The sequence below is a fragment of the Dendrobates tinctorius genome, unplaced genomic scaffold (genome assembly GCF_039654945.1).
Source record: "Dendrobates tinctorius isolate UK_male_01 unplaced genomic scaffold, ASM3965494v1 ptg000014l, whole genome shotgun sequence".
In the NCBI taxonomy this organism is placed as follows: domain Eukaryota; kingdom Metazoa; phylum Chordata; class Amphibia; order Anura; family Dendrobatidae; genus Dendrobates; species Dendrobates tinctorius.
In genome coordinates this window covers 30,753,402-30,778,978 of record NW_027361682.1, presented here as the reverse complement: position 1 = coordinate 30,778,978, position 25,577 = coordinate 30,753,402, and the positions used below count along the sequence as shown (strand labels likewise).

The window sequence follows — 25,577 nt, the reverse complement described above, 5'->3', positions numbered from 1 at the left end:
CCCCTTAATAGGGGACCGAGGAGGGAGCCATGCCGGGGGTCTCACTGGAGACCCGCTTTTCTTCATCTGTAATCCGTTGAAAAAAATTAAGGAAAAAAAACGGAAGAGAGAAAAAAATCTTAGGTGTGCCTCCTTGCGACACTAAGCAAAAACTGGAGAAGGCCGACGCCGTCCAGGGGTGTATACTGCAGAGGAGGAGCCAAAGTTAATCTTTTTCAGATTATGCATAGTGTCGCCTCCTAGTGGACAGCAGCATAACACCCACGGTTCTGTGTCCCCCAATAAGGCGACAGAGTAATACCATGTGTAGTGTCTACCGATGCACATGGTAATCTGAACATTGCCATAGAAAATTATGGGATCAGTTGCTGCCCTTTGTAGTTTTTCTAGCAGAACTAGAGAGAAAAAAAAAAGTCGGAAGGCAGGATTCATGGAAACACGGCCTTAGTCATATTGTGAAGCATGCCAAAAAATAAGAGGAAAAACCAGTGTGACACCGAATACACTGTATCATAAAAATACAAACGTTGTTACATTAGAGAGACGTGCTCTATTATCTGCTAACTAGAAGTATTCTGGATTGCAAGTGGCTGTGATACAAAAAGATCGTCCACTCCCACTAAAATTACCTGTGTGCACAGATGACCCTTTACTAGGGAGTTTAAATGCTTCCATGGTTATATAAGACTGAGGTACACATTACATGCAGTAGGGGGCAGAATGGTCACTACTGTGGCCTTAGATTCAATTCCACACAATGAGAATCTGCGAGTATTTATTATGTCCCTCTCATTGCAGTGTATTTTCTGAAGTGCTCTGGTTCTTTATGAGTTGGTGGAGTATTTAAGATTAGCCTATGGATGGCCATTTGAGAATGCCGACAATGAATGATACAGGAAAGATGTATATCTTTGTACCGTGTTAGCCAGTAGATAGCAAAATATTCAGAATTGAGAGTCCTCAGTGGTTGATACCTTTTAATGGCTAACTGAAAAGATGGTAACAAATTGCAAGCTTTCGAGACTACTCAGGTCTCTTCATCAGGCTAGACTAATACAGAATCTGAAGAATCACATCTTTATGCACAACACAGCAAAGAAAAAATGCAATAGATAAGACAAGTGATGTGAAGCAGAACTCTCATTATGGGAGATTAATAAACATAAGATCCCAGGTACTTTCAGCTGTATCACATATAATGTGGTGTACTTAATTATTTGTACTAAATGTCCAACTGGGGGTCTGTATGTGGGGCTGACCGGGCAAAAACTGAGAACAAGGATGAATTCTCATCGCCACACAATAAAAGAAAAAAGAATGGATCTACCTGTAGCAAAACACTTTTGTATCCCTGACCACAGCACCATAACGCCATACCCCAACAACCCACACCTTTCAGATACCGAGCCAATTCCAGACAACAGCTCTTTGATCCTCTGCCCTGTGTTCACTCCGCTCAATCCATGCTGATGATCTTTGGTTTCTTTCAGATTTAATTTACAAAGCATAAGACGTCCCTTCTTAGACAAAGCAATCAGCGGAGTATCTTTCAAGAAAAAAAAAAAAGAAAATATATTATTTAGACAGCCCTGATCTAGTCCGATACCATCATAGTAATTCCACTACACAACATACAAGTAAGGCATGCAAAGTAACGAAGATTTTACTGAAAACAGAATTTTTCTGTTAACTCACCATCCAAGGAGGACATCTGCAATAACGCCACTATCATGGGTATATTGTGATGGACTGATGACACGGTGACGCATGTAGTGCTGGTTGCTGCTTTCTTCTCCGGATGACATAAGGTTACGTAGATGAGATCACTCGCAGTGCAGCAAAAGACACCAGACATGGAGTAGAAAGTGCAGCTCACAGGGGCAAGTAATGTGTGATCATTGTAGGTACAGGAGATGGCATCTGGATTTTCACCACCCGTCACGAACACTACAAGACCCTTCTGGCCAACAACCAGTAAACAGTCGCAGGCTCTGTTTTCTGCAGACGGCTGCTCCGCATCAGGGTCCATACTTATGGCACCAATAGAAATCACAGGTTGCTCCAAATGATAAAGAAGCTTTGAGCTACCTTGAGCAGCATTTTGATTTGTAGATGGATGTACACCAGTGCCCTTCATTGGAAAGCAAACTACCTGACCATCTGGGAACCCACAGAGAATGATGGGAGATTCCAGCAAAGCAACATCAACGCCGAAAAGCTTTGTGAATAAAGCAGCGTCCAGCGCCAAGTCACATGCAGCATCAGCTCTTATTGCTTTATCTTTCCACAAAGAAACACAGCAGAGGACCGGCTGCAGATCACTGCTGTTCACACCATATCTGGTGGAAAACTCTACTTCTCTAGACGGTAATGTTAAGGAGTCTTTAATGTTTGGCGATTCCCAAGGATAAACTCTGATCTTCCATTTTTCCAGCTGAGCTACTGCAACAATAAGGAACTTACTGGCCACGGTGAAGAAGCAGAGCGATGGATCTAGAAGAAGGCCAAATGCGGAGCCTATATGGTATATGGTCTTGTCTCCTTTATCCATGGCAGAGTTTGGTTTTCTCAATAATCTGAAATTAAAAAATGCAGTGGAGTTCAGCAAGATCACAAGCAGGACATCATTAAAAACAAATGTTACAAGGAAAATCAGAAGTCATTAAGGCTCACTTTTCTAGTGTGTGTTAACTTCACTAGTCACGACAGCTGGACTTGAACTAAGAATGGTTAATCCTTCTCCTACACAGGAACTTAACATCCCCATACACACTAGATTAACATATAAATCAGTGGACGAAAGTCTGATGTGTATAAGGACCCAAGAAAGGTAATGTTGTGGGAAATAAGGATCCATCATGTCTGATTTCAGACTGCCGATGCTTCTTTTTCTCTAGAAGATAAACCGCTGGCAGAGCGAGCGCTCCTGTGTAAAGCCCCCGTTACACACTGCGACATCGCTAGTAATATCGCTGTAAAGTCACCGATTTTGTGACGTTGCAGCGATATTGCTAGCGATATCGCTGCATGTGATACTTACCTCCGACCGGCTCCCCCGCTGGTTATCGCTGATTGCGCGAGAAGCTTCTGGATCATTCCTCGTCGGTCACTTCCTGCGGCGCTTCCTGCTGTGACGAGCGACACGTGGACGCGGGCGGGAGGACGCAGGATCGCCGCGTCTGACAGGCAAGTAGCGATCCCCGACCCCTGCGATGTCGCTGGTGAGATCTGCCTGAGTGGCAGCTCACTAGCGACCACCTAGCGATGCACCAGCGATCCTGACCGCGTCATATCGCTAGTCGGGATCGCTGGTGCATCGCTATGTGTAACGGTACCCTAAGACAGACGGGTGAGATAGCTGGAAAGCGAACGATGAACAACAGCTATCTAAACGGCGTGGGGGGATCACATCGGTCTAAGAAAATGAGATGGAAATTTACCTCCTGTATCACAGTCATGCAGACATCTTATAACTGGGAAAATGTATTCAATGCGCTGCAGAAAAACCAAAAGGAGAAATCTTTCTCTAAGTCTGTAACTTGAGATTCAAGCTCCCATAATAAAAAAATAAAACAAAAAAAATCATGAAAAGTCTGAATTAAATGGATTATCTAAAATAATTGCACAAGGCAATAATACATTTAAGATAATTCTTGCTTCTAGTTCCCAGGAGACCAAATGACTCATCTCTGGTACCTCCATTTACAATGGTACATTGCTGGCCTCAGCAGTTTCAAATAACACAGGACTAGGGACATGCATAGGAGAGCACTGAGCGCAATGATTTTTCAGCTCACCTTCCATGCTCATCCCACTCCAGGAGGTACAGTCCATTCTGGGCACACAGGGCATAAAGCTGATGCCGGCCAGTAGAAACCTCTATGTGCCAAACGTTTGTGGGAAACAAATAGACAGCCTGGAAAATATAGACATCATAGGCTTTAATTACAGTAATACCTGATAAAAAGTTCTCGTACTGTTTTACGCATACAGCTCTATGGTGTCTCAATATTACTGTATAAAAACAAACCCTGTGTGGTCTAATCCTGCAATCGTGTGTTCTCTTTTGATTTTGGTTATGGAAAAAGAGAAAAATGGGTAAATGGAGCAACTAAGACATAAATGAAGTATCTGACATAACAGGGTTCCTATGTAGCTCTCAACCATCTGTACATAAGCTGAAGGCAAAAAAGGTAAGGTTCTATTCATACATGGTGTTTTTTTTCTGCAGAAAAGCTGCGTTTTACAGTACCAGAAACACCAACAAGATTTATTTTCCTGACTGAATATGAGAACGGCAATGTTTTTAAAAATTTGCAGTATGTCAATTCTTTCAGCGTTTTTTTCAGCGCTTTTTAACCACTGAAAGTAATGAGAAACTGCAAAAAGGCAGCATAAAATCTGCCCCACGTTTTAGCAGTTTTTGGTGAATACAACAAACTTTATTAATATGTATTATAAATAAATCACACCTTGTAATCTGCACCCAAAAAATGCAATAGCTGTGTTTTATATGAAATGTTTATAGCGACAATAGTGAGGCATTTGGCCTTTTTATTCAAGAAAACAATAGGCTACAGATTGGCGACTTTAGTAATTAAATGCAAATGTGCATTAGAGTGCAGATAGTGGCCAAATACCGGCCTCTCCTTGAGTGCATCGACCTCCCTCTGCTGTTAGTGGTCACATGATCGGTCCTGACTGCAATTCCTTCTTCCTGTGTTGTTCTAACAGAGTGGTTCCTCCTCTTCCGCATTAGACAGTCAACAGGGCTTCAATGCCAACTTCATGCTGTTTGAAAGCAGGGTCTTGGCTGCTTAACACAGCAAAAGCTAAGCGTGGCCAGACTTCCAGTAGATATGTAGGTGCATGCGCAGTGCAGAGGACGAAAGCCTACAAGTGCCAGTGATACCCAACGTGGGCACCGGGGATTAGTATCACTTGCAAACTTTAATGTCTACTGCTCATACGCCAACATTCCTAATTAAAACCTGTGTTGGGGAATCATACTATGTGTGGGGGGCTGGGAAGGGAGAATTACCCTGGGTGTGTAAGCACTGTGAGGGCCTCATACTGTATGCTAAGGATGTGGTAACATCATACTGGATGACGGTGGTATGGTGACATCATACTGTATGGTGGGGGATGAAGGATCCTCTTGTATGGGGGGATATGTGGTGGCATCATAATGTATGTGGGGAATCATAATGTAGGGTGGGTGATGTGGAGGCATTATGATGTATAGAAGGGATGTGGAGCTATACTGTATGGGGGAATGCAGGGCATCATGCTGTATAGAGATGGTGTGGGACTATATAGAGGGGATGCGGGGGTATCATGCTGTACAGAAAGGGTGTGTGGCATCATACTGTGTGTGAAAGCTGTAGTGGCACTCAACTGTAATGGGCGGGCAGAGAAGGAGATCAGGTATCCTACTGTAGGATATTATACAGTAACCATGTAACAAGTGTAACTTCATGAATGCAATGGAAAAAGTGTAAGGGATGTGTGGCATCAGAAAGAACAAGGAGGACAAGACCCATGATAGTTTCTCTGACACTGAAATAGTTGGTGGCTACAGAATGCAGTGGTCAAAGAAGGTTATTTATATAGTAATTGGAGTAAGCGCAGTGAATTTTATTACTTGGTATATTGGGTCAATAAAGGTGTTGTGTGCGAGTAGAGAATACAGGAGGGTCGGTGCTAGCAATGCCTCTGATGATAAGTTTGGTCGGAATAAAAGCTAACTTGCCTAACCAAGAAGAGCATGTAAACAGCTGACACGGAGACACTGAACTGAAAAAAATTGAGGAAGAAAAAAGTAGGATAGGAGAAAAAGTTGGGATCCTTTTTCATTAGAAATCAAGTGCAGATTAGCTTATAAAAATATTGCCTTCAGGGCAGGAAAACCTCTAATATCTAATAAAAAAATTGTTATTAAATTTTCCTTAAAGGCTTTCTGAATTAAGTCTGGGGGTGAGTGTCTGGGCTGCAGTATCTCGGCACACAGAGCTGAATCCCACAAGCCTATGTGGCCCATCTTACAGCTAGATCAGTAATTGCGCAGTATAGCGTGTAGCAGAGCTCGTTCAGTTCATAACGCGAGATCTTATGGTAACATGCAATGTGTCACGTGTTCACTGTGACAGGGGCAGCGGAGGGTTTTGCAGTCCAGCTCCGATCCCACAATCTGAAAATTAAAGTTTAAGGGACAGAATAAGGTATAAGGGAATAGATGTTAATTACTAAAATCACCGGTCTGCGGCTGCCCATTGTTTTATTAAATGAAAAGGGCAGCCTCACATTGTCGATAGGTGCTCTTTAATCTTCATCACAAATGAAAATACAAAAAACATGAAGTTTCTCACAGTTATTTGCTTCTTATCCGAGCTGAAAACATAAACAAATCTGGTGCCATTACAGATATAGACGTCTGTGCCCCTGTGTACGATTCGGGCTTTAGATTGGGACAGACCATTGTTCGGACTCTGCAACGTAATCATGTGCTCAATCTGAGACATTTTAATCGTTTCAAGCTTGCAATGAGACCTAAAAGAAAAGGAAAAGTGATCAGTAAACTTCTACAGAGTGGTGTAATACTTTACATGAGTACACAAAGCATTAGGTAAAAGAAGACATAATACTACTAATGTCCAAGGGGTTACTTCAGGATCAAAGGTGTCCTTTCCCACTTAATGACGGCCGATATGCCTTTTTCTGGCAGTCACTAGGACAATCCCTTCTCAAATAACACCGGTGTTATTCCAGTGTTATTCCAGCAGTGTCGGTACGGACTCTCAGGGATTGTGGCCAATCAGCGCTGGCTTCACTCTCAAAACCTTCGGACAGATCACACACAGCGTCTTGAAAAAGTATTCATAACCTGTGAACATTTCCACCTACAAATATATTTTATTAGGATTTTTTATTTTTAGGGTACGTGCACACGTTGCGGATTCTGCTGTGGAATTTTCTGCGTGGAATTGGCTAAATCCGCAGGTAAAATGACCTGCGTTTCACCTGCGGATTTAGTGCAGATTTACTGTGGATTTTCTGCAGTTTTTGTGCGGATTTCCCCTGTGTTTTGACACATGCGGATTCCTATAATGCAGGGGGGGAGAGAGGCTGGAGCATATACACTGGGGGACGGGGGGGGGGGGGGGGGAAGAGGGGCTGGAGCATATACACTGGAGGGGGAAGAGGGGCTGGAGCATATACACTGGAGGGGGGGGGGGGGGAGAGGGGCTGGAGCATATACACTGGAGGGGGGGGAGGGGCTGGAGCATATACACTGGAGGGGGGGGAGGGGCTGGAGCATATACACTGGAGGGGGGGAGGGGCTGGAGCATATACACTGAGGGGGAGAGGGGCTGGAGCATATACACTGGGGGGGGAGAGGGGCTGGAGCATATACACGGGGGGGGGGGGGAGAGGGGCTGGAGCATATACACGGGGGGAGGGGCTGGAGCATATACACTGGGGGGGAGAGGGGCTGGAGCATATACACTGAGGGGGAGAGGGGCTGGAGCATATACACTGAGGGGGAGAGGGGCTGGAGCATATACACTGGGGGGGGAGAAGAGGGGCTGGAGCATATACACTGGGGGGGGAGAAGAGGGGCTGGAGCATATACACTGGGGGGGGGAGAAGGGGGGTTGGAGCATATACACTGGGGGGGGGGAGAAGAGGGGCTGGAGCATATACACTGGGGGGGAGAAGAGGGGCTGGAGCATATACACTGGGGGGGGGGGAAGAGGGGCTGGAGCATATACACTGGGGGGGGGGGGAAGAGGGGCTGGAGCATATACACTGGGGGGGGGGGAAGAGGGGCTGGAGCATATACACTGGGGGAGGGGGGGAAGAGGGGCTGGAGCATATACACTGGGGGAGGGGGGGAAGAGGGGCTGGAGCATATACACTGGGGGAGGGGGGGAAGAGGGGCTGGAGCATATACACTGGGGGAGGGGGGGAAGAGGGGCTGGAGCATATACACTGGGGGAGGGGGGGAAGAGGGGCTGGAGCATATACACTGGGGGAGGGGGGGAAGAGGGGCTGGAGCATATACACTGGGGGAGGGGGGGAAGAGGGGCTGGAGCATATACACTGGGGGGGGGGGGGAAGAGGGGCTGGAGCATATACACTGGGGGGGGGGGGGAAGAGGGGCTGGAGCATATACACTGGGGGAGGGGGGGAAGAGGGGCTGGAGCATATACACTGGGGGAGGGGGGGGAAGAGGGGCTGGAGCATATACACTGGGGGAGGGGGGGGAAGAGGGGCTGGAGCATATACACTGGGGGGGAGAGGGGCTGGAGCATATACACTGGGGGGAGAGGGGCTGGAGCATATACACTGGGGGGGAGAGGGGCTGGAGCATATACACTGGGGGGGAGAGGGGCTGGAGCATATACACTGGGGGGGGGAGAGGGGCTGGAGCATATACACTGGGGGGGGAGAGGGGCTGGAGCATATACACTGGGGGGGAGAGGGGCTGGAGCATATACACTGGGGGGGGAGAGGGGCTGGAGCATATACACTGGGGGGGAGAGGGGCTGGAGCATATACACTGGGGGGGAGAGGGGCTGGAGCATATACACTGGGGGGGAGAGGGGCTGGAGCATATACACTGGGGGGGAGAGGGGCTGGAGCATATACACTGGGGGGGAGAGGGGCTGGAGCATATACACTGGGGGGGAGAGGGGCTGGAGCATATACACTGGGGGGGGAGAGGGGCTGGAGCATATACACTGGGGGGGGAGAGGGGCTGGAGCATATACACTGGGGGGGAGAGGGGCTGGAGCATATACACTGGGGGGGAGAGGGGCTGGAGCATATACACTGGGGGGGAGAGGGGCTGGAGCATATACACTGGGGGGGAGAGGGGCTGGAGCATATACACTGGGGGGGAGAGGGGCTGGAGCATATACACTGGGGGGGAGAGGGGCTGGAGCATATACACGGGGGGAGGGGCTGGAGCATATACACTGGGGGGGGAGAGAGGCTGGAGCATATACACTGGGGGGGGAGAGGGGCTGGAGCATATACACTGGGGGGGAAAAGGGGGGCTTGGGCATATACACTGGGGGGGAAAAGGGGGGCTTGGGCATATACACTGGGGGGGAAAAGGGGGGCTTGGGCATATACACTGGGGGGGAAAAGGGGGGCTTGGGCATATACACTGGGGGGGAAAAGGGGGGCTTGGGCATATACACTGGGGGGGAAGAGGGGCTGGAGCATATACACTGGGGGGGGGGGGGAAGAGGGGCTGGAGCATATACACTGGGGGAGGGGGGGAAGAGGGGCTGGAGCATATACACTGGGGGGGGAGAGGGGCTGGAGCATATACACTGGGGGGGGAGAGGGGCTGGAGCATATACACTGGGGGGGAGAGGGGCTGGAGCATATACACTGGGGGGGAGAGGGGCTGGAGCATATACACTGGGGGGGAGAGGGGCTGGAGCATATACACTGGGGGGGAGAGGGGCTGGAGCATATACACTGGGGGGGAGAGGGGCTGGAGCATATACACTGGGGGGGAGAGGGGCTGGAGCATATACACGGGGGGAGGGGCTGGAGCATATACACTGGGGGGGGAGAGAGGCTGGAGCATATACACTGGGGGGGGAGAGGGGCTGGAGCATATACACTGGGGGGGAAAAGGGGGGCTTGGGCATATACACTGGGGGGGAAAAGGGGGGCTTGGGCATATACACTGGGGGGGAAAAGGGGGGCTTGGGCATATACACTGGGGGGGAAAAGGGGGGCTTGGGCATATACACTGGGGGGGAAAAGGGGGGCTTGGGCATATACACTGGGGGGGAAGAGGGGCTGGAGCATATACACTGGGGGGGGGGGGGAAGAGGGGCTGGAGCATATACACTGGGGGAGGGGGGGAAGAGGGGCTGGAGCATATACACTGGGGGAGGGGGGGAAGAGGGGCTGGAGCATATACACTGGGGGAGGGGGGGAAGAGGGGCTGGAGCATATACACTGGGGGAGGGGGGGAAGAGGGGCTGGAGCATATACACTGGGGGAGGGGGGGAAGAGGGGCTGGAGCATATACACTGGGGGAGGGGGGGAAGAGGGGCTGGAGCATATACACTGGAGGGGGGGGAGGGGCTGGAGCATATACACTGGAGGGGGGGGAGGGGCTGGAGCATATACACTGAGGGGGAGAGGGGCTGGAGCATATACACTGGGGGGGGAGAGGGGCTGGAGCATATACACGGGGGGGGGAGAGGGGCTGGAGCATATACACGGGGGGAGGGGCTGGAGCATATACACTGGGGGGGAGAGGGGCTGGAGCATATACACTGAGGGGGAGAGGGGCTGGAGCATATACACTGAGGGGGAGAGGGGCTGGAGCATATACACTGGGGGGGGAGAAGAGGGGCTGGAGCATATACACTGGGGGGGGGGAGAAGAGGGGCTGGAGCATATACACTGGGGGGGGGAGAAGAGGGGCTGGAGCATATACACTGGGGGGGAGAAGAGGGGCTGGAGCATATACACTGGGGGGGGGGAAGAGGGGCTGGAGCATATACACTGGGGGGGGGGGAAGAGGGGCTGGAGCATATACACTGGGGGAGGGGGGGAAGAGGGGCTGGAGCATATACACTGGGGGAGGGGGGGAAGAGGGGCTGGAGCATATACACTGGGGGAGGGGGGGAAGAGGGGCTGGAGCATATACACTGGGGGAGGGGGGGAAGAGGGGCTGGAGCATATACACTGGGGGAGGGGGGGAAGAGGGGCTGGAGCATATACACTGGGGGAGGGGGGGAAGAGGGGCTGGAGCATATACACTGGGGGAGGGGGGGAAGAGGGGCTGGAGCATATACACTGGGGGAGGGGGGGAAGAGGGGCTGGAGCATATACACTGGGGGAGGGGGGGAAGAGGGGCTGGAGCATATACACTGGGGGAGGGGAAGAGGGGCTGGAGCATATACACTGGGGGAGGGGAAGAGGGGCTGGAGCATATACACTGGGGGAGGGGAAGAGGGGCTGGAGCATATACACTGGGGGAGGGGAAGAGGGGCTGGAGCATATACACTGGGGGGGAGAGGGGCTGGAGCATATACACTGGGGGGAGAGGGGCTGGAGCATATACACTGGGGGGGAGAAGAGGGGCTGGAGCATATACACTGGGGGGGAGAAGAGGGGCTGGAGCATATACACTGGGGGGGAGAAGAGGGGCTGGAGCATATACACTGGGGGGGAGAAGAGGGGCTGGAGCATATACACTGGGGGGGAGAAGAGGGGCTGGAGCATATACACTGGGGGGGGGAAGAGGGGCTGGAGCATATACACTGGGGGGGGGGAAGAGGGGCTGGAGCATATACACTGGGGGGGGGGGAAGAGGGGCTGGAGCATATACACTGGGGGGGGGGAAGAGGGGCTGGAGCATATACACTGGGGGGGGGGAAGAGGGGCTGGAGCATATACACTGGGGGGGGGAAGAGGGGCTGGAGCATATACACTGGGGGGGGGAAGAGGGGCTGGAGCATATACACTGGGGGGGGGGAAGAGGGGCTGGAGCATATACACTGGGGGGGGGAAGAGGGGCTGGAGCATATACACTGGGGGGGGGGGAGAGGGGCTGGAGCATATACACTGGGGGGGGGGAAGAGGGGCTGGAGCATATACACTGGGGGGGGGGGAAGAGGGGCTGGAGCATATACACTGGGGGAGGGGGGGAAGAGGGGCTGGAGCATATACACTGGGGGAGGGGGGGAAGAGGGGCTGGAGCATATACACTGGGGGGGAGAGGGGCTGGAGCATATACACTGGGGGGAGAGGGGCTGGAGCATATACACTGGGGGGGAGAGGGGCTGGAGCATATACACTGGGGGGGAGAGGGGCTGGAGCATATACACTGGGGGGGGAGAGGGGCTGGAGCATATACACTGGGGGGGGAGAGGGGCTGGAGCATATACACTGGGGGGGGAGAGGGGCTGGAGCATATACACTGGGGGGGGAGAGGGGCTGGAGCATATACACTGGGGGGGGAGAGGGGCTGGAGCATATACACTGGGGGGGAGAGGGGCTGGAGCATATACACTGGGGGGGAGAGGGGCTGGAGCATATACACTGGGGGGGAGAGGGGCTGGAGCATATACACTGGGGGGGAGAGGGGCTGGAGCATATACACTGGGGGGGAGAGGGGCTGGAGCATATACACTGGGGGGGGAGAGGGGCTGGAGCATATACACTGGGGGGGGAGAGGGGCTGGAGCATATACACTGGGGGGGAGAGGGGCTGGAGCATATACACTGGGGGGGAGAGGGGCTGGAGCATATACACTGGGGGGGAGAGGGGCTGGAGCATATACACTGGGGGGGAGAGGGGCTGGAGCATATACACTGGGGGGGAGAGGGGCTGGAGCATATACACTGGGGGGGAGAGGGGCTGGAGCATATACACTGGGGGGGAGAGGGGCTGGAGCATATACACTGGGGGGGAGAGGGGCTGGAGCATATACACTGGGGGGGAGAGGGGCTGGAGCATATACACTGGGGGGGAGAGGGGCTGGAGCATATACACTGGGGGGGAGAGGGGCTGGAGCATATACACTGGGGGGGGAGAGAGGCTGGAGCATATACACTGGGGGGGGAGAGAGGCTGGAGCATATACACTGGGGGGGGGAGAGGGGCTGGAGCATATACACTGGGGGGGAAAAGGGGGGCTTGGGCATATACACTGGGGGGGAAAAGGGGGGCTTGGGCATATACACTGGGGGGGAAAAGGGGGGCTTGGGCATATACACTGGGGGGGAAAAGGGGGGCTTGGGCATATACACTGGGGGGGAAAAGGGGGGCTTGGGCATATACACTGGGGGGGAAAAGGGGGGCTTGGGCATATACACTGGGGGGGAAAAGGGGGGCTTGGGCATATACACTGGGGGGGAAAAGGGGGGCTTGGGCATATACACTGGGGGGGAAAAGGGGGGCTTGGGCATATACACTGGGGGGGAAAAGGGGGGCTTGGGCATATACACTGGGGGGGAAAAGGGGGGCTTGGGCATATACACTGGGGGGGAAAAGGGGGGCTTGGGCATATACACTGGGGGGGAAAAGGGGGGCTTGGGCATATACACTGGGGGGGAAAAGGGGGGCTTGGGCATATACACTGGGGGGGAAAAGGGGGGCTTGGGCATATACACTGGGGGGGAAAAGGGGGGCTTGGGCATATACACTGGGGGGGAAAAGGGGGGCTTGGGCATATACACTGGGGGGGAAAAGGGGGGCTTGGGCATATACACTGGGGGGGAAAAGGGGGGCTTGGGCATATACACGGGGGGGAAAAGGGGGGCTTGGGCATATACACGGGGGGGAAAAGGGGGGCTTGGGCATATACACTGGGGGGGAAAAGGGGGGCTGGAGCATATACACTGGGGGGGAGAAGAGGGGCTGGAGCATATACACTGGGGGGGAGAAGAGGGGCTGGAGCATATACACTGGGGGGGAGAAGAGGGGCTGGAGCATATACACTGGGGGGGAGAAGAGGGGCTGGAGCATATACACTGGGGGGGAGAAGAGGGGCTGGAGCATATACACTGGGGGGGAGAAGAGGGGCTGGAGCATATACACTGGGGGGGAGAAGAGGGGCTGGAGCATATACACTGGGGGGGAGAAGAGGGGCTGGAGCATATACACTGGGGGGGAGAAGAGGGGCTGGAGCATATACACTGGGGGGGAGAAGAGGGGCTGGAGCATATACACTGGGGGGGAGAAGAGGGGCTGGAGCATATACACTGGGGGGGAGAAGAGGGGCTGGAGCATATACACTGGGGGGGAGAAGAGGGGCTGGAGCATATACACTGGGGGGGAGAAGAGGGGCTGGAGCATATACACTGGGGGGGAGAAGAGGGGCTGGAGCATATACACTGGGGGGGGAGAAGAGGGGCTGGAGCATATACACTGGGGGGGGAGAAGAGGGGCTGGAGCATATACACTGGGGGGGAGAAGAGGGGCTGGAGCATATACACTGGGGGGGAGAAGAGGGGCTGGAGCATATACACTGGGGGGGAGAAGAGGGGCTGGAGCATATACACTGGGGGGGAGAAGAGGGGCTGGAGCATATACACGGGGGGGGGGGAAGAGGGGCTGGATGTATGCTGTACACAGAGAAGGGTGGGCAAGGATCTAAGTTTTAAACACGGGCAGAATAGGCGGTTATACACTGGGGGAATAGGGGCTTGATGTTATTCAAGGAAGGGGGGCGTTAGTCATCAGATGTTATACACTAGGAGGCGAAGGGCAATGGTAAACACTGCGGTAAAGCAGGGTACGTAATCGCAATGTGCTCGAGTCTCGACCACCGCTCTGTGGACACGAATGGAGACTCCTAGTTGTCATTCACATTCAGTTGCCACCACATTCTCCACAGTAAAGGCTGGCACGTCCTCCCCCACACGGCTACATACTGTACATAATCCCATATATCTACATTTTTACCTCACAAATTAAGAAACGGCGCCACTTCACTAGTCCCCTTCCCCAGCAGACGGGTATGTGGCGTGTGAGGACAGACAGGCGCTCAGGAATCCGCCGCTGCCGACAGATTTCCCACAGCCCTTCCGTAAAATCCAGTAATCGCAAATAATACAGACATCTCGCTCCATTTCCCGCCCGCCGGTCCCAAGTTACCATGATAACCGTCGCTTCCACACCACACCGCCAACTTCACCTCAGAGAAAAACCCGCCAAACTGAAGGGATCTTCTGCACTGCGCTCATTGGATAACGCAGCATAGACCACGCCCCCTATTCGTAAGAAAGAACACGCTAGAGAAGGGGAGGGTCTTATGCAACGAGCACGTTGATTGACAGAATAGCGCGGCATGGGTACATGCAGGAATGACCTGTTCTAGTCTTCAGGGAGCGATTGCTGGAACTTGTAGTTCACTAGCAGCAGTTACTTATAGAAGTAGAAAAAATGCAGTACAAATTAATAGGGGTAGCAAAATATTTTAATGACAGTCGTTATACATTTTACCCCTCAGGAACATGACGTACCCGGAAAAGCAAAACATTTCTGTGAATGCAAAACAACTTGGTTGTTGTCGCCCGATGAAATGAGGCCAAATTATGCAATATTGCATAATTTTCAAGCAAGTAATTGCCGCATGCTACTTATATTACATGTGTAACTTCCCACAAGAGCCGCCGTATAGCGGGAACACCTCAGAAGAGCCGCCATAAACCGGGAACACCCCCGCAAGACGCGCCGTACACCAGGAACACCCCGCAAGACTCGCCGTAAACCAGAGGACACCCCACAAGAGCCGTCGTATGCCAGGAACACACCACAAGACTCGTTATATACCGGGAACACCCCACAAGACTCACTATATACCGGGAACATCCCGCAAGACCCACCATATACCAAGAACACCTCGGAAGACTCGCTGTAAAACGGAAACACTCCACAATATCTGCTATATACCGGGAACACCCTGCAAGACGCGCCGTACACCGGGAACACCCCGCAAGACTCGCCGTAAACCAGAGGACACCCCACAAGAGCCGCCGTATACCGGGAACATCCCGCAAGACTCGCTGTAAATCAGGGGGCACCCCACAAGAGCCGCCGTATACCGAGAACACTCCACCAGAGCCACCGTATACCGGGAACATCCCGCAAGACCTCCCGTATACCAGTAACACCCCACAAGAGCCGCCGTATACCGGGAACACCCCGCAAGACCTACAGTGTACCTGAAACATCACACAAGACCTGCCTTATACCGGGAACACCCCGCAAGACCCATCGTATACCGGTAACACCCCGCAAGACCTGCCGTATACCAGGAACATCCCGCAAGACCCGCCATATACCATTAACACCCGTCGTATGCCAGGAACACACAAGACTCGCTATATACCGGGAACACCCCACAAGACTCACTATATACCGGGAACATCCCGCAAGACCCACCATATACCAAGAACACCTCGGAAGACTCGCTGTAAAACGGAAACACGCCACAATATCTGCTATATACCGGGAACACCCTGCAAGAACCGCCATAAACCGAGAACACCCCACAACACCTGCCACATACTGGGAATACCTCACTAGAGCCACCGTTTAACAGGACACCTCACAAAATCTGTATACGGGACAACCAAGGGACGCTGTAGTCATCACAATATGGTCCTAGTCACAGGTGCTCAGGTACCATTAGCATGACAAGGGGGTGTTCTGTGTCAATAAATCAATGTCCCTGGCTGTAGGTTATTAAATTAAAAATAAAAATAAAATTTTAAAAAATAAATTAACCCCTTCATGACCGAGCCTATTTTGACCGTAACCCCTTAACCCCCAAGGGTGGTTTGCACGTTCATGACCAGGCCAATTTTTACAATTCTGACCACTGTCCCTTTATGAGGTAATAACTCTGAAACGCTTCTATGGATCCCGGTGATTCTGACATTGTTTTCTCGTGACATATTGTACTTTGTGCTAGTTATAAAATTTCATTCATATAACTTAAGTTTATTTGTGAAAAAAAACAGAAATTTGGCGAAAATTTCGCAATTTTCCAACTTTGAATTTTTATGCCCTTAAATCACAGAGATACGGCACACAAAAAAATTAATAAGTAACATTTCCCACATGTTTACATCAGCACAATTTTGGAACCAAAATTTTTTTTTGTTAGGAAGTTATAAGGGTTAAAAGTTGACCAGCGATTTCTCATTTTTGCAACACCATTTTATTTTTACGGACCACATCACATTTGAAGCCACTTTCAGGGGTCTATATGATAGAAAATACCCAAAAGTGACACCATTCTAAAAACTGCACCCCTTAAGGTGCTCAAAACCACATTCAAGAAGTTTACTAACCCTTCAGCTGCTTCACAGGAATTTTTTGAATATTTAAAAAAAAAAAATCACATTTAACTTTTTTTTCACAAAAAAAATACTTCAGGTTCAATTTTTTTTATTTCACCAAGGGTAACAGGAGAAATTGGACTGCAAAAGTTATTGTGCAGTTTGTCCTGAGTACGCTGATACCTGATATGTGGGGGGGGGGACCACTGTTTCGGCGCATGGCAGAGCTCAGAAGGGAAGGAGCGCCATTTGACTTTTTCATTGCAAAATTGGCTGGAATTCAAATCGGACGCCATGTCAAGTTTGGAGAGCCCCTGATGTACCTAAACAGTAGAAATCCCCCACAAGTGACCCCATTTTGGAAACTAGACCCCCCCCCAAGGAACTTATCTAGATATGTAGTGAGAACTTTGAACCCACAAGGGCTTCACAGAAGTTTATAACGTACAGCCGTACAATTAAAAAATCATATTTTTTCCACAAAAATGATCTTTTCACCCAATTTTTATTTTCCCAAGGGTAATAGGACCCTAAAAGTTATTGTGCAATGTGTCCTGAGTACTCTGATACCCTATATGTGAGTGTAAATGACTATTTGGGCGCATGGCAGAGCTCAGAAGGGAAGCAGCGCCATTTGACTTTTTTGGCTGGAATTGAGATCGGACACCATGTCGCGATTGGAAAACCCCTGATGTACCAAAACAGTGGAAACCCCTCACAAATGACACCATTTTGGAAACTAGACCCCCCAAGGAACTTATCTAGATGTGTGGTGAGCACTTTGAACCCCCCAGTGCTTCACAGAAGTTTATAACACCCGGGCGTGAAAATAAAAAAAATCGTATTTTTTCCACAAACATGATCTTTTAGTCACCAATTTTTTTATTTTCCCAAGGGTAACAGGAGAAATTGGACCCCAAAAGTTGTCCAATTTGTCCTGAGTACGCTCATACCCCATATGTGGGAGAAAACTACTGTATGGGCACACATCGGGGCTCAGAAGGGAAGTAGTGACGTTTTGGAATGCAGACTTTGATGGAAAGCTCTGCCGGTGGTCATGTTGCCTTTGGAGAGCCCCTAATTTACCTAAACAGTGGAAACCCCCTACAAATGACACCATTTTGGAAACTAGACCCCCTAAGGAACTTATCTAGATGTGTGGTGAGCACTTTGAACCCCCAAGTGCTTCACAGAAGTTTATAACGCCCTGGAGTGAAAATAAAAAAAATCATTTTTTTTTTACACAAAAATGAGATTTTTGCCCCCAATTTCTTATTTTCCTAAGGGTAACAGGAGAAATTGGACCCCAAAAGTTGTTTTGAAATTTGTCCTGAGTAGGCTGATACCCCATATGTGGGGGTAAAACACTGTTTGGGCGCATGGCAGAGCTTGGAAGGGAAGGAGCACCATTTGACTTTTTCAACGCAGAATTGGATGGAATTGAGATCAGACGCCATGTTGCATTTGAAGAGCACCTGATGTGCCCAAACAGTGGAAACCCCCCAATTCTAACTCCAACCCTAACCCCAACACACCCCTAACCCTAATCTCAGCCCTAACCCTAGCCCTAACCCTAATGGGAAAATGGAAATAAACACATTTTCTTTTAATTTTATTATTTTTCCCTAACTAAGGGGGTGATAACGGGGGGTTTGAGTTACTATTTATGGCGGTTTTTATGTTTGGCAGCTGTCGCACGCTAAAAGACGCTTTTTATTGTAAAAATAGTTTTTGCATCACCGCATATTGAGAGCTATAATTTTTCCATATTTTGACCCACCGAGTCATGTGAGGTCTTATCTTTTGCGGGACGAGTTGGCGTTTTTATTATCATTTTCGGGCACGTGACATATTTTGATCGCTTTTTATTCCGATTTTTGGGACGCAGAATGAACAAAAACCAGCGTTTCATGAATTTCTTTTGGGGGGTGCGTTTACACCGTTCCGCCTGCAGTAAAATTGATAAAGCGCTTTCATTCTTCGGGTCAGTACGGTTACAGCGATACCTCATTTAGGTCGTTTTTTATGTTTTGGCGCTTTTATGCAATGAAAACAATTTTATATAAAAAATAATTATTTTTGCATCGCTTTATTCTGCGAGCTATAGCTTTTTTATTTTTTGGCTGATGATGCTGTATGGTGGCTCGTTTTTTGCGGGACAAGATGACGTTTTCAGCGGTACCATGGATATTTATATGCGTCTTTTTGATCGCGCGTTATTGCACTTTTTGTTCAGCGGTATGATAAATCATTTTTTTGCTTCGTTTTTTATTTTTAATTTTTAAGGGGTTCTCTAAAGTGGTTAACTAATGGGACAGTTTTATAGGGCGGCTCGTTACGGACGCGGCGATACCAAATATTTGTACTTTTATTGTTTTTTTTTATTTCCAAAAAATTTATTAGGGAATATTTTTTTTTTTTAATTTATTTAGCTATTTTTTTAAATTATTTTTACACTTTTTTTTTTAACTTTATTACATTGTCCCAGGTGGGACATCACTGTCCTGTGACAGATCGCTGATCTGTCACAGGCACTGCACAAGGCTTCCTCCTTGCCTGCGCTTTGCAGGCATAAGGAAGCCAGCTCCCTGCAGGCTCCCGAAGGTCCCCGTCGCCATCTTGGATCCGGGGACCTGCAGGGATGGAGCCCCCCGCAGCAGCGCTGCACATTGCGCTGCTGTGGGGGGCTCAGGGAAGCACGGAGGGAGCCCCCTCCCTGCCGATGCTTCCCTTTAACCCCCGGTACACAGCGATCGTGTTTGATCGCGGTGTGCAAGGGGTTAAAGTGTCGGGGGCGGTCCGTGACCGCCCCTGACACATTGTACCTGGTGTCAGCTGTGATAATCACAGTGGGCGCCGCTGATCGCTGTGACGTACTATTCCGTCCCTGGGAATTAAGTCCCAAGGCACATGGACGGGATAGTACGTCACATGACAGAAAGGGGTTAATGACCAGGCCATTTTTTGCAATTCTGACCAGTGTCCCTTTATGAGGTACTAACTCAGGAACGCTTCAACGGATCCTAGCGATTCTGAGATTGTTTTTTCGTGACATACTTGGCTTCATGTTAGTGGTAAATTTAGGTCGATAATTTTTGCGTTAATTTTGTGAAAAAATCAGAAATTTGGCGAAAATTTAGAAAATGTTGCAATTTTCAAATTTTGAATTTTTATTCTGTTAAACCAGAGAGTAAGGCCTGTTTCACACTTCCGTTTTTTCAAATCCGTCAAAATCCGTTGTTTTCTGTAAAAAAACGGATCCGCCATTTTTTGCAGGATCCGTTTTTTTTGTCCCATAGACTTCCATTACGGTTACCGCGGATCCGTAAAAAAAAACGGATCCGTTTTTTTAAAAACGGATCCGTTGGCATCCGTTTCCGTCAAAAAAACGGAAACGGATCCGTTTGGCGGACACAAAAACGGAAGTGTGAAACAGGCCTTATGTGACACAAAGTGGTTACTAAATAACATTTCCCACGTCTACTTTACATCAGCACAATTTTGGAAACTTTTTTTTTGTTAGGAAGTTATAAGGGTTAAAAGTTGACCAGCGACTTCTCATTTTTACAACAAAATTTACAAAACCATTTTTTTTTAGGGACCACCTCACATTTGAAGTCACTACCCAAAAGTGACACCATTCTAAAAACTGCACCCCTCAAGCTACTCAAAACTACATTCAAGAAGATTATTAACCCTTCAGGTGTTTCACAGGAACTAAAGCAACGTGGAAAGAAAAAACAGCCATTTTAATTTTTCCAACAAAAATTTTTTTTTGGCATCAATTTTTTAATTTTAACATGGGCAACAGGATAAAATGGATACTAAAATTTGTTGGGCAATTTCTCCTGAGTACAGCGATACCTCATATGTGGTCATAAACCACTGTTTGCGTGCATGGCAGGGCTCAGAAGGGAAGGAGCGCCATTTGACTTTTTGAATGGAAAACATGCTGGAATATTTAGCGGTTGCCATGTCGCGTTTGGAGAGTCCCTGCAGTGGCGTATCTTGGGGGGGGCAACCGGGGCAGTTGCCCCGGGCGCAGCCAGCAGGGGGGCGGAGTCGGGCCGCCTAATGCATCGGTCCGCAGTGTCCTCCCTGGCGGCTGCGTTCTGCCGCCCCCCGCCTGAGAGTCGGCGGTTCTCTGTGTCGGCTGTCAAGCTGACAGCCGGCGCAGAGAAGGCCGTGCCGGCTCCCAGGGAGCAATTGTACTGGCGTCTATACAGACGCCTGTACAATTGAAGCTCTGACCGCTGGGCCAGAGCGACGTCAGCAGCGTGATCAGGTCATGTGATCACGCTGCTGACGTCACTCCCCGGCGCCCAAAGCAAACGCTGGTGGTAAGTGTGCTCCTCTGTGGAGCTGAAGAACCACCGAAGATGGGAGATGAGGGGGAGTTAATGAGTGGAGATGGGGGGGATTTGTAGAGGGGATGGGGGTTAATGTGTGGGGGTTAATGAGTGGGGATGCCATGGGGTTAATGTGTGGGGGGATTTGGAGTGGAGATGGGGGTTATTTAATGTGATGGGGGTTAATGAGTGGGGATTGGGTTAATGTGTGCGGGGGTTAATGAATGGGGATGGGGGTTTATGTATGGGGGCGTTAATGAGTGGGGTTGGGGTTAATGTGTGGGGGTATTTGGAGTGCTGATGGGGGTTATTTAATGTGATGGGGGTTAATGAGTGGGGATTGGGTTAATGTGTGCGGGGGTTAATGAATGGGGATGGAGATTAATGTGTGGGGGCGTTAATGAGTGGGGATGGGGGTTAATGTGTGGGGGTATTTGGAGGGCAGATGGTTATTTAATGTGTGGGGGGATTTGGAGTGGTGATGGGGTTAATGAGTGGGGATTGGGTTAATGTGTGCGGGGGTTAATGAATGGGGATGGGGGTTAATGTATGGGGGCGTTAATGAGTGGGGTTGGGGTTAATGTGTGGGGGTATTTGGAGTGCTGATGGGGGTTAATGAGTGGGGATTGGGTTAATGTGTGGGGGGATTTGGAGTGGGGATGGGGGGTTATTTAATGTGTGGGGGGATTTGGAATGGGGATGGGGTACTTAATGTATGTGGGGGATTGGGGATGGGGGGATTTAATGTGTGGGGAGATTTGAGGACACAAAATAAAGAGTATGTATGAGGAAACAGTATGGGGGTTGGGTGCAGACAGTATGGGGAGCGAATGGGTTAATGTATGTGGATGGACACAGTATGGGGAGTCGGGGATATGTGTGAGCAGACAGTATAGAGAGTGAGGGGGTAAATATATGAGGAGACAGTATGGTGAACAGGTGGGATGCTAGAGGGGAATAGTGTGAGGCGACAGTATATTGCAGATATTTTTATTTAGGAGCATTATAATGACTCTTCTATCTTTAAGGGCGTTGTGTGGAGATTTGCTGCAGAAGACCGGAGAAGATGGAAGTCTGCAGAGACAGCTGTGGATGAGAAAACTCATCATGGGGTCTGGACAAGAAGAAGAAAAGGAGACCGACTGCAGAGACGACGTCATCTATCAGGTACTTGGATGTAAATGTTATTTGTAATACTGACTAATTCTCATGTTTTTATTTGTTAGGAACATTAAAGGGGTTGTCCAGGTTTGTGCTGAGTCTGCAGTCATTCTATGTGACTGCAGACGTCTGAATTCTCACAGTGCTCACTGAACGCTGTTAGGATTCTCTCATGCCGGTAATTTACATACATGCGGTCACATGCTGACTAGACATGTGTGGCCTCACTCAATGAAACTGAACGGAGCGAGGCCGGGCACATCTAGTCGGAATGTGGCCAGAAGTATATAAATCACATACTTGTGCTGACATGACTGTACATCGGCAAGTGAGAATCCTAAAAGTGTGCAGTGCATTCGTTGTGAGAATTCAGAAGCTGCAATGTCAGGACTCAGCTCTGCAGGTTGCCGTAGTCATCACATGGACACTTCACTCATATGCGATTTTCATAGTTATGGTCTTGTGACAACGAGCTTCTCTTCCTGCTTCTCTCAGTTTTTTACTGAACATTGAGAGCATTAGGAGGAGCAGCTCGTGGGTACATGGCTAAGTGTGCAAGTCGCATATGTACTTGGGGGGGGGGCGCCGAACCGAATTCTTGCCCCGGGTGCCAGAAAGCCTAGATACGCCTCTGAGTCCCTGTGTGCCTAAACATTGGAGCTCCCCCACAAGTGACCCCATTGTAGAAACTAGACCCCCAAGGAACTTAACTACATGCATAGTGATCACTTTGAACCACCAGGTGCTTCACAAATTGATCCGTAAAAAAAAAGTACCTTTTTTTTCACAAAAATTTTCTTTTAGCCTCAGTTTTTTCATTTTCACATGGGCAACAGGATAAAATGGATGCCAAAATTTGTTGGGCAATTTCTCCTGAGTGCACCGATACCTCATATATGGTCATAATCCACTGTTTGGGCGCATGGCAGGGTCCAGAAGGGAAGGAGCGCTATTTGACTTTTTGAATGGAAAATTAGCTCCAATCGTTATCGGACACCATGTCGTGTTTGGAGAGCCCCTGTGTGCCTAAACAGTGAAAACTCCCCACAAGTGACACCATTTTGGAAACTAGACTCCTTATGGAACTTATCTAGATGTGTAGTGAGCACTTTGAACCCCCAAGTGCTTCACAAAAGATTATAACGCAGTGCCGTGAAAATAAAAATATTTTTTTTCCTCAAAAAAATATTTTTTAGTGCACAATTTTTTATTTTCACAAGGGTACCAGGAGAAACTGGACCCCAAAAGTTGTTGTCCAGTTTGTCTTGAGTATGCTGGTACCCCATATGTGGGGGGAGGACCACTGTTTGGGCACACGTCGGGGCTCGGAAGGGAAGTAGTGACATTTTGAAATGCTGACTTTGATGGAATGGTCTGCGGGCATCTTGTTACATTTGCAGAGCCCCTGATGTACCTAAACTGTGGAAACCCCCCACAAATGACCCCATTTTGGAAACTAGACCCCCCAGGGAACTTATCTATATATGTGGTGAGCACCTTGAACCCCCAAGTGCTTCACAGAAGTTGGGTGGGGGGAGCAGAGAGAAGGGGGAGGGGAGCAGATGATGACGGCAGCGGCACATTGCCGCCGTCAGTCGGTATCGGGGGCCGATCGGCCCCGTGAGTCGTGGGGGGGGGGAATCGGATCTGGGTCTCCAGCCATGTCCGATGCTACTGCAGCATCGGCCATGGCTGGATTGTAATATTTAATCAATTTTCATTGATGAAATATTACTATCGCTCTGATTGGCTGTTATAAGTGAAACAGCCAATCAGAGCGATCGTAGCCACATGGGGGCGGAGCCACTCCCCCTGTGGTGAAGAACAAAGCCCCCTGTATCTGCGGGTCGGGTGACCTTTTAGTGACCCCAGTCACCCGACCCGCAGGGGGGCTTTGAAGTCATGACGCCACATAGGCATCACTGGTCAGATTAGCACAGTTTTTCATGACGCCTATGTGGCGTCATTGGGCGCTGTACTCACCTTCCCCAGGTCCCAGGACTGAGTCTCCGCAACTACTTCCTGTTGCTGGTTTACCTGTGGCGTTGATGACAGCCAGACAGTGTGCTCAGTAGCGTGTAGACAGTGCTCCCTTCGGAGCTGAAGAGCTCAGAGATTGGCTGCCAACGTGATGCCAATGGCAGACAGTGGGAGCAGTGACGAGACTTGCCAGTCTACCTGGTCATATTCATTTACTGAAAGGGAACAACCCCTTTAATACAATAAGGTTCTATTATTTGATCAATGCATGGCATTATTATATGTACACAGTATGGCTCTACTATTTGAACACTATTTGGCAGTATTTTATGAACACAGTATGGCTCTATTATTTGATAACTATGTGGAAGTATTATACGAACACAGTATGGCTCTATTTTTTGTTCACTATATGGTGGTGTAAATATTGAAGGCATTGTTCCCTTTAATACGGTAAGGTTCCACTATTTGATCAATGCATGGCAGTATTATATGTGCACAGTATGGCTCTACTATTTGACTACTATGTGGCAGAAGTATATGAACACACTATGACTCTTGTCCACTATGTGGTAATATTATATGAACATCTTATGACTCTATTTTTGTTCACTATGTGGCAGTAGTATATGAACACAGTATGGATCTATTTGATCACTATGTGGCATTATTATATGAACACAGTATGGCTCTTTTTTGTTCAATATATGGTGTTGTCATATTTAAGCGATTGTTCCCTTTCAGTAAATTAATGTCCCTGGCTGCAAGTCATTGTATAGAAAAATAAAATATGCACTGTACTCACCTTCCTTCACCCTGATGAGCCAATTATTGAGGAATGGCAAAATGCAGAATTTTAAGAACTCATGGACAAATATTATGTAGAGGAAAGGTCTTTGAAAGGTAAGTGCAGCAGACACATGTATAGAATATATTTATTATAAAACTGTGTACATGTTACATAAGTTTGTAATATATAACCAGAAAGTGACCTCACTGATCAAGAAGTCATAATTAAAGGGGACCACTCAACAATGTTTAGCGGTATCGGTCCTCTAAACAATGCTGGGGGTTACCCTTCACTCCATATAGCTACAGGGAAAATGGACGCATAGGAGTCCCAGTTAGACAATATGAACTCTCCCTACTGCGCCCTCTCTCCCTAGCAGCCAAATCACAGAATGCTTGTCCAACAAAGGATTATACTGTACAGCAAGAATATGCATTATTCAGGTAAATGTAATATACTCGAG

General features: G+C 49.3%; 1 protein-coding gene across 2 annotated transcripts in view; it reads right to left on the bottom strand.

Moving 5' to 3' along the window:
• Positions 1–14,790, bottom strand: part of FAAP100 (FA core complex associated protein 100) — a 73,818-nt gene extending 59,028 nt beyond the window's left edge. The window contains exons 1-5 of one of the 2 annotated variants that reach the window (XM_073560545.1): positions 14,643–14,790; positions 6,369–6,549; positions 3,798–3,916; positions 1,696–2,576; positions 1,393–1,546 (exon numbers count right to left, since the gene is read on the bottom strand). In XM_073560545.1, the coding sequence (XP_073416646.1) occupies positions 1,393–1,546; positions 1,696–2,576; positions 3,798–3,916; positions 6,369–6,521 (1,307 nt within the window). In that variant the 5' untranslated portion in view covers positions 6,522–6,549; positions 14,643–14,790. Of the gene's footprint in view, positions 1–1,392; positions 1,547–1,695; positions 2,577–3,797; positions 3,917–6,368; positions 6,550–14,450; positions 14,622–14,642 lie in introns of those variants that run through there. The other variant, XM_073560553.1, reaches the window with a different exon arrangement.
• Between the last annotated feature and the right edge of the window lie 10,787 nt (positions 14,791–25,577).